The sequence below is a fragment of the Mauremys mutica genome, chromosome 4, assembly GCF_020497125.1.
Source record: "Mauremys mutica isolate MM-2020 ecotype Southern chromosome 4, ASM2049712v1, whole genome shotgun sequence".
In the NCBI taxonomy this organism is placed as follows: Eukaryota; Metazoa; Chordata; order Testudines; family Geoemydidae; genus Mauremys; species Mauremys mutica.
This window is the reverse complement of record NC_059075.1, coordinates 124,458,158-124,474,040: the sequence shown is the minus strand read 5'-3', so window position 1 is coordinate 124,474,040 and position 15,883 is coordinate 124,458,158. Positions and strand designations below refer to the sequence as shown.

The 15,883-nt window shown below is 47.1% G+C and overlaps 1 protein-coding gene across 3 annotated transcripts in view; it reads left to right on the top strand.

Moving 5' to 3' along the window:
* The first annotated feature begins 412 nt into the window (after positions 1–412).
* Positions 413–15,883, top strand: part of KLHL12 (kelch like family member 12) — an 85,566-nt gene continuing 70,095 nt past the window's right edge. The window contains exons 1-2 of one of the 3 annotated variants that reach the window (XM_045012597.1): positions 413–896; positions 15,437–15,590. In XM_045012597.1, coding sequence (XP_044868532.1) covers positions 714–896; positions 15,437–15,590 — 337 coding nt within the window. In that variant the 5' untranslated portion in view covers positions 413–713. The remainder of the gene's footprint in view (positions 897–15,436; positions 15,591–15,883) is intronic. The other 2 variants (XM_045012596.1, XM_045012598.1) reach the window with 2 other exon arrangements.

Sequence of the window (15,883 nt, the reverse complement as noted above, 5' to 3'; positions counted from 1 at the left end):
ACTGTGCATGACAGGATTGCATTGCACAGGATAACACTACACCTTATAGTGTAATTGCACCATGCACGGGATCAGTGCAGTGTACAGCGTAAAAGGATTTGCATCCCATGGAGTAACATTGCTGCTGACAGCAAAGTGGGGTTCGGGCCCCCGCTCAGTGACCCGCAGCTTACAAAGCAAGCTACAAACGTGCTCCCTCCCGTGGATTGGCCAGTGTGCAGAGCGTGGTCATTTTATCCCCACGCACGCCTCGCAGCTCTCGCAAGGCTCTTGCTCCCGGGCCCGAACGGAGCAGAGGCCATTTTGGAAATCCTGGGAGGTGGGTGGGCGCACACACCCTCCAGGGCTCGGGTACAGGGTCTGTTGCTGGGCAACAGGAGAGGGTTCCGTTGCTGGGTAACGAAGGGCGGGGTCTGCGCGGGGTCACGTCACCAGCGTGCGCCGGGTGGTGCCGCGCGGCCGCAGCGGAGCCCAGAGCTGGCGGTTGGCGCGGCGGAGGCGGCCGGGCCCCGCCGAGCAGCTCCGGGTGCGCTGCTGCCCTCGCCCCCCCGCAGCCGTTCCGTTTAGCCGGATCGGGCCCCGCTCCAGCCTCCGCGCGCAGGGGTCCCCTCAGCTGAGCCGCCCGGCCCGGGGGCCGCGTGACTCTCCCGGGCGCCCCCAGTGCTGGGAGAGCCCCGGCCAGGCGCCCGGGAGCTGGGCCCTCCCGTGCCGCCATGGCCCCCAAGGACATCATGACCAACTCCCACGCCAAGTCCATCCTGAACGCCATGAACGCCCTGCGGAAGAGCAGCACGCTCTGCGACGTGACTCTGCGCGTGGAGCAGAAGGACTTCGCCGCGCACCGCATTGTGCTGGCGGCCTGCAGCGACTACTTCTGCGCCATGTTCACTAGCGAGGTAGGGCGGGAGCCACTTGCTGGGCCCAGCGCTGGCAGGTGTCTTGGCCAGCGCACTCTCGTGCCGAGCCCCAGGATGGCTGCGTTGGGGTTTTGTCAAACTCCTGAGAGCATCCCCCGGCGCACTGCCATGGTAGCGCTTAGCCCTCTTGTCCTGAGTACAGCCAGAGACAGTTCCTGTCCCTCAGAGCTTACAGCCTGTCATAGAGAAGACTGAGAAATGGTTGGGAGGGGAGAGGTACAGACAAGAGAGGGGATTGGCTTATGGTCATACAACAGGTCAGTGGCAGAACCATAGCGCTGAGCTCCAGGTCTAGTGCCCTATTCACTGGACCAGGCTCTTCTTCATAATATTTGATAATGATTTACACTAATTGCAGATTCTTTCTTTGCAAAATGCTGAAAGGCGATAATGTTTGAGCTGCAGTTCACTGTTTGGTTCAGATTGCTAAATAGGCATGCTGTCTGTGGCTTTGATTCAAACTTAATGCTGGAGCAGATAGAAAAAAAACATGAAGGGGGTAGTAAGGGATTGTGGAACTGGGTTTATAAAAGATACATTTCTGTTGCCTCTTCTTACCAGAGAAGAGAAGATAATTTCCTTTTTCTAGTAGCCTCCGAGTTGGTATGGAGAGAACATGCTGAAGCAAACGGAGAGTCTATCTCCCTACAATGCCAGTAGCCCTTTCTGGAGATACCATTTCTCCCCAGATCTTAGCAAAAGATGTAAATAGATATATGCCTTTACCTTATGTTTCCTCATTTTCACGATTTTCAATTTTGCATTGTTGTCCTTCAGCAACCTTGGCTGGCTTTTATGCAGTGTTTGTGTAGATGAATATGTGATTTTAAAAAATTGGAGTGAATTTATTGCTGGTAAATATACAGGATTCGCTTTTCTGGAGATTGATGCTCTCTATCCAACAATAGTCACAACATGGGCAGCAAGCAATACAAACTTCCCTGTACACCAGCCACTAACTCCCTGTCAGTGAAATTTAGCCCTTATCAGAGGGAACACACCTAGCAGTAGCAAAGTCAGTCCTTGGGACCTCTGCTGAGACTGCCAGTAAGGGCCAATGGCAGCAGTGATTAGTGTGCATTAGGAACTAGGCTGAAACCGTTTCTCCATGACCCCCACAACACACCTTTTCAAGATCCATGGGTCCTACACGTCATGTGGTATACCTCATCCAGCATATTAAGGGTATGTTTACATTGCAGTCAAACCCACGGCTGGCCTGTGTCAGCTGATTTGAGCTCATGCTCCTTGGCCTAAGGAGCTGTTTAATTGCCGTGTAAATGTTTAGGCTGGAGCTCAGCCTCTAGGACCTTGTAAGGTGGGAGGGTCCCAGAGCTTGGGCTGAAACCCATGCTGAACCACCTACACTGTAGTTAAAAAGCACCTTAGCCTGAGGCCCACAAGCCCAAGTCAGCTGGTACGGGCCAGCTGCAAGTGTCTAATTACTGTGAAGGCATATCCTAAATACCCCAATAACTATGTGGGTGAAATGAAACAATCAAACTCTCAAATGAACTCTCACAGGGCAGGTCTACAGTTAAAATGCTGCATCAGTGCAGCTGCGCCGCTGTAGCAGTTAAATGAAGACATTTCTGTGTTGACAGGAGAGCTGCTCCCATCGGTGTAGTTAATCCATCTCTGCGAGGTGGAAGCTATGTTGATGGGAGAAGCTCTCCTGCCGACATAGCGTTGCCTACATTAGGGGTTAAGTCAGTATAACTATGTTGCTCGGGTGTGGATTTTTTGTAGTTATACCAATATAAGTTTGTAGTGTAGACAAACTTATATTGGTATAAGTTTGTCTACACACTTATAGACTGGCCACAAAAAAATGAGAATACAAAAACACCATATTACTCGTGGGTGGACACTTCACAAAATGATCATTCCATACCTGACCTCTTAGAAGAAACCTGCACAACATCTTCAAAAGATGAGCCTGGGAGCTTACATTCATAATTTTGTTAGATAGTAAAAATGAAGAACTCAATAAAGACATTGTTGAAATGAGCTATAAATCCAATCTGTAATCCACTAACCCTCTTTTGTCCTACCACTGCGAGGTATTAACTGTTCACTTCACCTTGAATGGTCTCTTGCAACATGTTAATGCCTTTCCTTAAGAATATGTTCCGTCTTGTATTAAGCTGTGGCACTCTGAGTACCTTTTCCAGACCTGAAGAAGAGCTCTGTGTAAGCTTGAAAGATTATTTCCTTTCACCGACAGAATTTGGTCCAATAAAAGATACTACCTCACCCACCTTTGTCTCTAATATCCAAATAGAATCACAGGCTATGCTTCTGTCTAGTTTCCTTCTTCTCCCTGAGTTTTTAATATTTACTTTAAACATTTTAAATCCCTGTTTTAATGTTAATTTTTCTCCTTCTCTGCTTTACAGGAGGAGAAGAAGCCACTGATCAACTGTTGAATCCCTGGCTGTTGACAGCACTTTTTCGCTGCCTCTGTGCTGAGTGGAGTGGGGAAGCTAAAACAACCCTTCAGTTTTAACTTCAAAGTTCTTCCTCATTGTGAAAACTGAGGGGCGGTTTCAGCGTGTTTGTATCCCTACTTCCTGATTTTGCACTGGGACTTCTGTCTCTGAGGAGTCTATCACAACATCCAAGGATGCTCTAAGAGCTGATCACTGGCTCCGATCCTGAAAAGCCCGTATGGTTTCAATGATTAGCAAAAGTCCTCTCTAGAAACTGTTTTGTCTGGTAAAAACAACATGTAGAAACATCTTTCTCATTTTGAAAATAAACTACCTTTGAGTCTGTTCAGGTTTTTGTCTGGGCATCATCACTGTAGTGTGAGCACTTTCCAATAGTGCATTAAGCCACAGGACTAGCATTTGTCATGTTTCTTTTTTCTCTCCATAGATGAAATTATAGTTTTTTGTTTGGGTTTTTTTAATCATTTAATGTGTCCTGTGTGTCTATATCAGCAAAGGCAAGGTGGAAGAAAGCCTTGCAGTCAGAGCAGAAGGTGGTGATGCTTTGGTTCGATGACCTTGGGCTTGCCCTAAGAAAGCCCTGTCTCCTGCACAGGATGAGCAGTACCCCTGGGGGACAGCAGCTTTGTGCCTGAGAAATGGAGCTGCCTGCATTCCTTGTCCAGGAGCTTTAAGTGATCTTTTAGGTATCCTAGGCCCAAACCATTGATGTTGCTAAAGGTCTTATAACTCCTTGAACCTTTTCTAATAGCACTAAACCGTATTGAGATGTGCTTTCCTGGACCTTCCTAAGGCATTCAGGAAAGCATGGGTTTTTGGTTTATTGCCTGAATAAAGATAGTAAAAATTCTAATCCTGGTCCCTTGTCACCCTAATTGGTGCTGGATGAACAGAACTAAGTGAATGCACTTGATAGTAAATATGAGGTAAATGATCTTAAATATTTCCAAGATATAGAGCTACATTAGGTGATTTAACAGCACTACATTTATACTAAAGAGAAACTTACCAAATCTCATTCCATTCTCTTAGCAATTGTCTGAATATCATTTGTTGTGCTCTTGTGTGTAGACAATAACTGAATCCAGTATAAGCAGCAAAGAATCCTGTGGCACCTTATAGACTAACAGACGTTTTGCAGCATGAGCTTTCGTGGGTGAATACCCACTTCTTCGGATGCAAGTAGTGGAAATTTCCAGGGACAGGTATATATAAGCAAGCAAGAAGCAAGCTAGAGATAACGAGGTTAGATCAATCAGGGAGGATGAGGCCCTGTTCTAGCAGTTGAGGTGTGAAAAGGATAAATGGACACAAATCAGACATTAGGAATGGCAATATACAAAAACCTGTAGGAGAACTCTTCAACCTCCCTGGCCACACAATAGCAGATCTTAAGGTGGCCATCCTGCAGCAAAAAAACTTTAGGACCAGACTTCAAAGAGAAACTGCTGAGCTCCAGTTCATCTGCAAATTTGACACCATCAGCTCAGGATTAAATAAAGACTGTGAATGGCTTGCCAATTACAGAACCAGTTTCTCCTCCCTTGGTTTTCACACCTCAACTGCTAGAAGAGGGCCTCATCCTCCCTGATTGATCTAACCTCGTTATCTCTAGCTTGCTTCTTGCTTGCTTATATATACCTGTCCCTGGAAATTTCCACTACTTGCATCCGAAGAAGTGGGTATTCACCCACGAAAGCTCATGCTGCAAAACGTCTGTTAGTCTATAAGGTGCCACAGGATTCTTTGCTGCTTCTACAGAACCAGACTAACACGGCTACCCCTCTGATACTTGAATCCAGTATGTGTTCAGTATTATTAGGTTTGTTCTTGGTCATTTTTTTTTAAATGGTGATAATGGAAAAATGATGGTAGGGTCCCCTCAGATACCCAGTCTAACTTCAAACTACCCGTATATTGATTAATGGGGATGAGACTTTCATCCTAGATGCATGCACTCTGATTTCATAGCACTGTTTGCTGCCTGGGTTGGTGAATGGAGGCTAAGGCAGAACATTCTCAAGAAATAAATGATTCCAAAATAATACAGATTTATAAAGCAAGGTCAGCTCCTCACACTGAATGTGTTAAAGGTCTTCATTCAACAGGGCATTGAGGCAGAAAGAATCATGGTGATGCAGTGGCTTATAATCTCTTTTATGGAAGATCATTTACAAGCAAGCTAAATGTTTTTGTGGTATTTGAAAGAGCCAAAATGAAGCAGAGTTTGGATGTCCTTGAATAAAAATCCCACCTGATAACCACAGAGACAAGCGGTATAGTTCTTGCAGATTGTAGGTGCTGTTCTTGATAATCTGGGCATTGAATTACTGTCAGTGTGTTATGAAATAGTAGCTATTGCTACCTTCTCATGATTAAAGTTGCTAGTGAGTATCTCAGAGCCCAGCTTTCCCCAACTGCCCTTCTTCCTGGTCCACAAGCAGAGGCTTCCAAATTGGTAGACTGGGTTTGGGGCCAAGGAAGAATTTTTCTACCAGATTTAAAGTGGATTGGACCAAGAGTGTTTCCTAACTATTCTAAATACTGGAGCTCTTCAAAATCTGAAAAGTTTGTGTGTTTTGGCACTTAGTTTCAAGAAAAGTTGAGAGAGAGAGAGAGAGCATGCATGCTTAGTTTTCTGGTCTCATCTAGTTTAAGAGTTGATGTCCAAGTCCAAAGCTTAGGTGAGTAAAAAGCTAAGAATTTAAATAGGAGCTTCACGTGCCAGCCCAGAAGGCAGAGGAGGTATCTGAGCAGGGATGGGTTCTTTGCTCCTCAGGACACCTGTATGTACTGTGTAAAGCCGAGGAAAATGACTGTGGGGAGCAGACTAGGAAGTCTTTGCCCCTTCACTTTCTTGGCATCCCTAGTCCCCCTTCAGATCCTGTCTCCTTGCTTTGCTTCCTGTACCTATATCATCCTCAGCAGACCTGCTAAGATGTTTACTTCCTGCTTATTTCAGGATGTTTACAGAAGTTGGAGAGGTATAGGGAAAGTATAGCGCTTGGGGACAGTAAGGTCAAAGATGGGAGAGTCACTCCTTCCTCTTTTTCATGAGCCTTGGGTGGGGCTCTTCAGGGACGTCCTACAATCCTTATTCTGTTCCTCAGCCCCCAACAAGACTACACATTGGCTTTTTGCATGGTTGACAACTCTGTCTAGTTCACTGGAGAGAGGGGTGTGTGCTTTGATTCTCCAAAGCATTGGCCCAAGTGCAGCACCATTCCTGCACTCCTTAGATTTTCATGTTTGGCTTTCCATCATCCACTCTTCTCAGTCTCCCATCCTCATCCTTGGTGACCTCAATCTCCACATTGATACCCTCCCCACCACACACACAAACACCTGACTTCTTGTCCTCCTGTCTTATGATTTTAAACCATGATATAGCTTGCTCACTTACCAAAATGGCCAGTCACCTGATTTTGTTTTCACTAAAAAACTGGTTCCTTCTTGATTTCTCTGTATCCAAAAGCTTCTTCAGTCAGAAAATCTGTCCTGGTAAAGAAGGAATGTGAAAGCAGCAATTTTATCAAATGGAAAAAGAGAAAGTTGATAGTAGTAAATTAGCAGTTATGCAGTGCAGACAATTGATAAGGCAGAAAGTAAAAGCATTATTGGGGGGAAAAAATACACAGTAAGATGTTAGTTGGCTAATTTATAATCCATTTGACAGATCTCAAAAAGTAACTAAATGGGGACTCATCATCTAAAAACATATTTAATAGTGTAACTAACTTACTTTGGGACATGCTGGATTCTCCATCTCTTGGAGTCTTTAAATCAGGAATGGATGTCTGTTTCTAAGAAATATGCTGTAACTCACCAGAAGTTATGGGCTTGAAGTCCTGCACTTAGGAAGGAAGAATCCCATGCACCGCTACAGGCTGGGGACTGACTGGCTAAGCAGCAGTTCTGCAGAAAAGGACCTGGGAATTACAGTGGACGAGAAGCTGGATATGAGTCAGCAGTGTGCCCTTGTTGCCAAGAAGGCCAATGGCATATTGGGCTGTATGAGTAGGAGTATTGCCAGCAGATTGAAGAAGTGATTATTCCCCTCCATTCGGCACTGATGAGGCCATATCTGGAGTATTGTGCCCAGTTTTCATCCCCCTACTACAGAAGGTATGTGGACAAATTGGAGAGAGTCCAGCGGAGGGCAACAAAAATGATTAGGGGGCTGGGGCACATGACTTACAAGGAGAGGCTGAGGGAACTGGGGTTATTTAGTCTGCAGAAGAGAAGAGTGAGGGGGGATTTGATAACAGCCTTCAACTACCTGAAGGGGGGTTCCAAAGAGGATGGAGCTAGACCGTTCTCAGGTGGTGGCAGATGACAGAACAAGGAGAAGTGGTCTCAAGTTGCAGTGGGAGAGGTCTAGGTTGGCTATTAGGAAACACTATTTCACTAGTAGGGTGGTGAAGCACTGGAATGGGTTACCTAGGGAATCTCCCTCCTTAAAAATCTCCAAGGCCTGGCTTGACAAAGCCTTGGCTGGGGTGATTTAGTTGGTGTTGGTCCTGCTTTGAGCAGAGGATTGGACTAGATGACCTCCTGAGGTTTCTTCAAACCCTAATATTCTATGATGTGAGAATCACTGGGTGAAGTTCTCTGGTCTGGCCTCTGTAGGAGATCACAGTAGATGATTTTAGTGGTTCCATCTGGCCTTAAGTTTTATGAATCCTCTCTCTCGGATTGCCACTCAGTCTCATTGTATATGATCCACTCACCTTCTACATCCCACTTCTCTGCAATCCTCAGGCTGCTGCCTTCCTACACTCTTCTTACCCACTTTCTTTTGCACCCTCATTCTGCTTTCTCCATCACCTTTGACTCCTGTTCCCCTCTCTTCTACTGTAAAGTGCATCCCAGTAACCCATGGCACTGGCTCAGTCTGTTTCCTCCGCTACTGGATTTCCTCCACTACTGGATTATTTTCTTTCCTTCAACTCTAGCAGTTCCGTGGCCAAGCAACAATCCTTCCTCACTGAATCCTTATCCATAACCATTTAATCTCATCTTTTACCAGAGAAGCTCAAGTGCTTTTCTCTGAATCATACTCGTCTGGTGCTGACACTGCCACCTTTAGCCATATACAGGCTTCAGGGGAAAAAAATCTGCTTCACAAGTCACATCCTGAAGACCTCATTAAAGGCCCGTGCATACTGACAGGAGATCCTCAACAGCTTGGAGGAGCAGGTTTTGTGGTTCTGTATGCTAGCCCATAGTGATTAGGTCCTATGATGGTGTCACTTGAATAGATATGTGGACAGAGTTGGCATCGGGCTTTGTTGCAAGGATAGGTTCCTGGGTTAATGTTTTTGTTGTATGGTGGGTGGCTGCTGGTGAGTGTTTGCTTCAGGTTGGGAGGCTGTCTGTAAGCGAGGACAGGTCTGTCTCCCAAGACCTGTGAGAGTGAGGGATCATCTTTCAGGATAGGTTGTAAATCTTTGATGCGCTGGAGAGATTTTAGTTGGGGGCTGAAGGTGACGGCTAGTGGTGTTGTTACTTTCTTTGTTGAGCCTGTCCTGTAGTAGGTGACTTCTGGGTACTCTTCTGGCTCTGTCGATCTGTTTTTTCACTTCAACAGGTGGGTATTGTAGTTGTAAGAATGCTTGATAGAGATCTTGTAGGTGTTTGTCTCTGAGAGATTGGAACAAACGCGGTTGTATCTTAGAGCATGACTGTAGACAATGGATCATGTGGTGTGTCCTGGATGGAAGCTGGAGGCATTTAGGTAAGTATAGTGGTCAGTAGGTTTCCGGTATAGGGTGGTGTTTATGTGACCATCGCTTATTAGCACAGTAGTGTCTAGGAAATGGACTGCTTGTGTGGACTGGTCTAGGCTGAGGTTGATGGTGGGATGGAAATTGTTGAAAACATGGTGGAATTCCTCAAGGGCTTCTTTTCCATGGGTACAGATGATGATGTCATCAGTGTAGCGCAAGTAGAGTTAGGGGCGTTAGGGGATGATACAACCACAGCTCTTCAAGAAGAAGATATTTATTTGGGAGCAAGACCTGTCCTCGCTTACAGACAGCCCTCCAAACCTGAAGCAAACACTCACCAGCAACCACACACCATACAACAAAAACACTAACCCAGGAACCTATCCTTGCAACAAAGCCCGATGCCAACTCTGTCCACATATCTATTCAAGTGACACCATCATAGGACCTAATCACATCAGCCACGCCATCAGGGGCTCGTTCACCTGCACATCTACCAATGTGATATATGCCATCATGTGCCAGCAGTGCCCCTCTGCTATGTACATTGGCCAAACCGGACGGTCTCTACACAAAAGAATAAACGGACACATCTGACATCAGGAATCAGAACATTCAAAAACCAGTAGGAGAACACTTCAGTCTCTCTAATCACTCAGTGACAGACGTTAAGGTGGCAATTTTGCAACAGAAAAGCTTCAAAAACAGACTCCAACAAGAAGCTGCTGAACTTGAATTAATATGCAAACTAGATACCATTAACTTAGGTTTGAACAGAGACTGGGAATGGCTCGGTCATTACACTAATTGAATCTATTTCCCCATGTTAAAGTATTCTCACACCTTCGTGTCAACTGTCCGAAATGGGCCATCTTGATTATCACTTCAAAAGTTTTTCTTCCCTGCTGATAATAGCTTCTCTTAATTAATTAGCTTCTTGCAGTTGGTATGAGTATTTCCACCTTTTCATGTTCTCTGTATGTATAAATATCTTACTGTGTATTCTATTCATCTGATGAAGTGGGCTGTAGTCCACGAAAGCTTATGCTCAAATAAATTTGTTAGGGCTTGGCTACACTTACAAGTTGCAGCGCTGGGAGTTACAGCGCTGGTCATGCAGCTGTGGAAGGGCCAGCGCTGGAGTGTGGCCACACTGACAGCTACCAGCGCTGCAGTGTGGCCACACTTGCAGCACTTTCCAGCGCTGTATTGAGAGGTGCATTGTGGGCAGCTATCCCACAGAGCACCTCGTCCCGTTTTGGCGCCGTTTTGGCGCTGAGTATTGTGGGAAGGGGAAGGAAGTGTGCGGGTCATTCCGCTTCCTGTTTGCCAGCGCCCCGTGGTGCATCGCTTCACATCCCAGCATTCACTCTTTCCAGCAGCGTTTGGCGCCATTGTGAGTGTCTTTCTGTTACTCTCTGTGTGAATCGCGATTTCTGTGGCAAATGGAGCCCGATCTGCTGAGGACTCTGCTGATGAGTGTCACCAGCACAACACGTTTGGCAGTCCAGCTATTCCTTCAGCTCCAAAGTGACAGTGAGGATTCCGACGATGATATCAATATGGATTTGCCTGCCGCGTGTGACACTAAAGTGCTTGCGGCATTTACGGAAATGCTCAGCACCGTTGAACGCCGCTTTTGGGCTCGGGAAACAAGCACTGAGTGGTGGGATCACATCGTCATGGAAGTCTGGGATGACGAGCAGTGGCTGCAGAACTTTCGTATGAGAAAAGCCACTTTCATGGGACTGTGTGCTGAGCTCGCCCCCACTCTGCGGCGCAAGGACACAAGATTGAGAGCTGCCCTGACGGTGGAAAAGCGAGTGGCTATTGCAATCTGGAAGCTGGCAACTCCAGACAGCTACCGGTCGGTCGGGAACCAGTTTGGTGTGGGAAAGTCGACCGTGGGAATCGTTTTGATGCAAGTTTGCAAGGCAATTAATCGCATCCTGCTAAGAAAGACCGTGACTCTGGGGAGCGTGCAGGACATTGTGGATGGCTTTGCACACATGGGTTTCCCTAACTGTGGAGGGGCGATAGATGGGACGCATATTCCTATTCTGGCCCCCCCCCACCTGGCATCAGAGTACGTTAATCGGAAGGGGTATTTCTCTATGGTTCTCCAGGCGCTTGTGGATCACCGCGGGCGTTTCATTGACATTTACACAGGCTGGCCTGGAAAGGTGCATGATGCACGCATCTTTCGGAACAGTGGCCTGTTCAGGAAGATGCAGGCAGGGACTTTTTTCCCAGACAGGAAGATCACAGTAGGGGATGTCGAAATGCCCACTGTGATCCTTGGAGACCCCGCGTACCCGTTACTGCCTTGGCTCATGAAACCCTATACAGGGAAGCTTGACAGGAGCAAGGACCGGTTCAACTACAGGCTGAGCCGGTGCAGAATGACTGTGGAGTGTGCTTTTGGGCGTTTAAAAGCCCGCTGGCGTTGCTTGTATGGGAAGCTAGACTTGGGGGAAAGCAGCATCCCCGCGGTTATATGCGCTTGCTGTACCCTCCATAATATTTGTGAAGGGAAGGGTGAAACATTCAGTGAGGCATGGACCACCGAGGTTCAAGTCCTGGAGGCTGAATATGCACAGCCAGAGAGCAGGGCTAATAGAGAGGCCCAGCACAGGGCTACAAGGATTAGGGATGCCTTGAGGGAAGAATTTGAGGCTGAAAGCCAACAATAATGTTTGCTGCCTTGCATGGGAGTGAATTGCACTGCTTACACTGTTATGCTATTATCCATAATAATAATATGATTTGTAGTGCCTCTTTCTTTACTGGGCTAAGGTATCTTTCACTATCTGCTATAATAAAGACTGTTTTCAAAGCCAAGAATTGTTTTATTGAAAAGAAAAAAACTTCCTTGACAGACAGACAGACACACAACATTTCATGAACACAAGAGGGCAGGGGTGTGGGTTGGTGAACTGTACAGTCACAAGTTTGCATATGCCCTGTCTGGATTGCTGTTTAATGAATCCTGCACTTCAGGGTTCATATACTGCATGGTGATGGGGGTTGAATGCAGAGGGTAAGGGTGGTGGTAGGTATCAGGGCTGGTTGGGGAACGTACAGGTGTTGGAGGCAGCTGGTGGTGGTAAGAACCTGGATGCTGGGGAAAGGTGGTTTGAGCTGACATTGGGGCACAAGGCACAAAGGACGGGGCGGGTGGGGGAGTAGCACGGTAGTGCTCTGCTTGCATGGCAACGAGTGACTCTATAGACTCCGCTTGGCGCTCCAGGATGCTTAGCAGCCGCTCCGTGGTTTTCCTCTTGGCCACTGCATTTCTCTTGCGTGTCCTGCTTTCTTTCTCTCGCCAATCCTTCAAGTCCTTACTCTCTCGAGCAGACTGATTAAGAACAGTTTTCAGCATGTCTTCTTTGCTCTTTCGGGGATTTTTTCTCAAATTTTGAAGCCTCTGTGATGTTGAACATCTGGGCAGTCCAGTAGTCAAGGTCACTGTAGAAACAGAAATGACAACATTTAACACGGGCAGCATTGTATCCACTATCTCCAGACATGAATTGTTACACTGAGGGAGTGAGTTCTTATTTAAGCATTCTTTTACCCACACGCATAACACTACAGAAGCCACGACATGGTGAGTGAGCAGTGCTTATATGGGGAGAAGTGGGGCTTGGGTGTAAGAGGGGAGCTGGTTGCTTCGGGTAATCTGGAGTGCTAGAGGGGTTGAGTGAAATGCAGATGCAGGGGTGATCTTATCTCCCTATCTCTTCACTAAAGAGTCTCCCAACATTTTTCACAGGACTTAATCCTGGAAGATGTTTCCCTACTGCGAGTCACTAGGGAACAGCGGGGGGCTCTTTTAGAGCAATGTGGATTCCGCCCGGGACCCTATGCGGCTTGCCTGTGTTCAGAAATGGTCCCCCCACCACTGGCAGAAGAGTGGCGCGGACGCGTCACCGTCACTGGGACAAGGGACACAGTGGCTCTGCCTATAAACCTGCGCAGGCATATTGCCCACGCTCTGGATGAAGCTTTTGCTGAGATAACTGAGGCAGATTACCGCGACGTGATAGACCACATCAACGGGCTATTCCACATCTAGAGGCTGGCATGCATGCATCCATAACCCCCCCTCCTCTCCAGAAACATTTCACCCAGAAAATAAAAGCCGCTTACCGGTAACACGCTCCTCTGCTTGTCCTTCTGCAACTGCTGGCTGCTGCGATTGGGTGCTTTCCTCCTGGCTTGAGAAGAGCTCCTGGCTGCATGCCTCCAGGGAATCTGCGGTTTCTTCCCCCATGCCAGGAGCTTCACTTGCGGTTTCCTCCCCCCCCCACGCCTCCGCCTCCGCCGCCTCCTCCTCCTGTCCCCCAGCCTGCTCAGAAGTGTCCATCGTTATCCTGGGATTGGCAGTGGGGTCACCCCCAAGTATCTCATCCATCTCCCTGTAAAAACGGCAGGTCGTGGGAGCAGCTCCGGATCGTCGATTCCCCTCTCGGGCTTTGTAATAGGCACTCCGCAGCTCTTTAATTTTCACCCTGCATTGTACTGCGTCCCGATCATGGCCCCGATCCAGCATGGCCCTTGATATCTGCTCAAAGATATCGTAATTCCTACGGCCGGAGCGCAGCTGTGCCTGAACAGATGCCTCACCCCAAACACTGATGAGGTCCTGCAATTCACCAGTGCTCCATGCTGGGGCTCGTTTGCCGCGTGGAGGCATGGTCACCTGTAACTGATTAAAACTGATTGCACTCCACACCTGGCTGCAGCAAACAGGAAGGAGATTTTTAAATTTCCCGGGGCATTTACAGGGCGGGTCACCTGAGCCAAGAGCAGTAGAGTGCAAACTGATGTGCAGAGTGGCTGAACAGGAATTCTGGGATACCTCCTTATTCCCTGGAGGACAGGTAAAGCGCTGGTGAGTGTCCACACCTGCTGGGCAGCGCTGGATCACCAGCGCTGCACTCCTTATACCCCTGCCGGGATGGGTTTTCAGCCAGCGCTGCAACCAGGGAGTTGCAGCGCTGGTTGTGCCCTGCAAGTGTGGACGGGGTGTTGTTGCAGCGCTGGAAAGCCTCCACCAGCGCTGCAACTTGTAAGTGTAGCCAAGCCCTGAGTCTCTAAGGTGCCACAAGTACTCCTGATCTCTTTATTAGAAACAGAGTCAGCAAGTTTATAATAGAGACATGAAACCAATTATAAACTGATGCTCTGTGAAGCACAATTTCAAGTATTTCACCTGCACATATATAATTACTATGGCTTCTCAGAATTTAATATGTCCATATTTGATGAATCCTTTAAAGCCTTTAGAAAAAGTATTTGATCCAAAATAACACATTTTAAAAAATTACAAAAGGAAGATGGAAGGTTGGCATTGCCAAGTTGGCCAGAGTTAAGGTTGATTGGGTACTTTAACTGTGCATTTCTCTATTTTCATGTTTTTCATGTAAATTTAACCTTGGCTCTGAAATTCCTGGCTTTTTAATAGAACGACGAAGTTCTTGTAAGGATTTTTATCCTTAAATTACTGATCTGTCCCTTCAATCTTAACTCTGGCTTAATGGAATATTTTGTGGTGTGATTATAAAGACAGGCGTGAGATGGCTGCTCCACACAACCCATAATGTGTCAGGTAGCCAGTCCAAGGTGAAGAGTTGGGGGCAGGGGACGGGACTCTCCTTCCCTCCTCACATCTGCATATCAAATGACACAGGTGCTGACTTTTATTTTTCCCGGTGGGTGCTCCACCCCAAGGCCCCACTCTTGCTTGGCCTGTTCTCCCAAGGCACTGCCCTCGCTCCACCTCTTTCTGCCCCACCCCCTCCCCTAAGTCCCCCTGCCTACTTGCTGCTCCCTTCTCTCTGCCCCCGAAGGGCCCCCCCCCCCAGCCTGCCCACCCACTGGTCCCTTGTCTCTGCCCCCTCTTCCAAGTGCTTACCAAATAGTTGATCAGGCCACCAGCACCAGGGTGAAACCACTGTGGATAGGGCAGTGCTTAGCACTGCCCTATTTTTTTCCCCTGGGTGCTTGAGCCCTGGAGCACCCGCCAGGTGATGTTAGTGAGTCTGCCATTCATCTTAGGTTAAATACTACCCATTAAGCTTCTGTTGTGTCAAATCTCATCTGGCTTCTTCCAAAATACAGTTTCCCTGAGGCATCCTTCTACACAAAATAAATACTGTCTCCTCTACACACCCTGAATTCTCCAAGGGAATTCCTTCATCTTTATCTTTTCCTTTTTACATGCACTGAAAAGGCAGAGTACTCTGAAAGGACAACTTTTAAGAGCCATCACTGGATTTTTGGTCTGACTTCTGGAAAATAAACCATTATCTCCCTTGCTTTTAATTTGTAGCTTTCAGAAAAAGATAAACCATATGTGGATATCCAAGGGTTGACAGCCTCTACTATGGAAATCCTGCTGGACTTTGTGTATACAGAAACGGTTCATGTGACAGTAGAAAATGTCCAGGAATTGCTCCCAGCAGCATGTCTGCTTCAGCTGAAAGGTAATTGCAAACCAATTAACCATGCAGTTGATGCTGTTTAGAGCTCTTGAATGTCTGACTTGCAAGTAAAGGAAAGATTGCAGAAGGCAGAATAGACTGCTGGGCTGTTTCCAGACCCAAGTCTTTTTGTCTTGAAATTGCATAATAGCTGTTTGTCAAATGTGCTGCTGCGTGTACTCTGTTCTCACTGATAAGAGAGTTTGAACCTCGTGGAGATATGGTGATAAAACAAACAAGTGTCCCAGGGCATCTCCCACTCTCAGGTCTTATAAATCCCCAAGCTCTGTAAGACT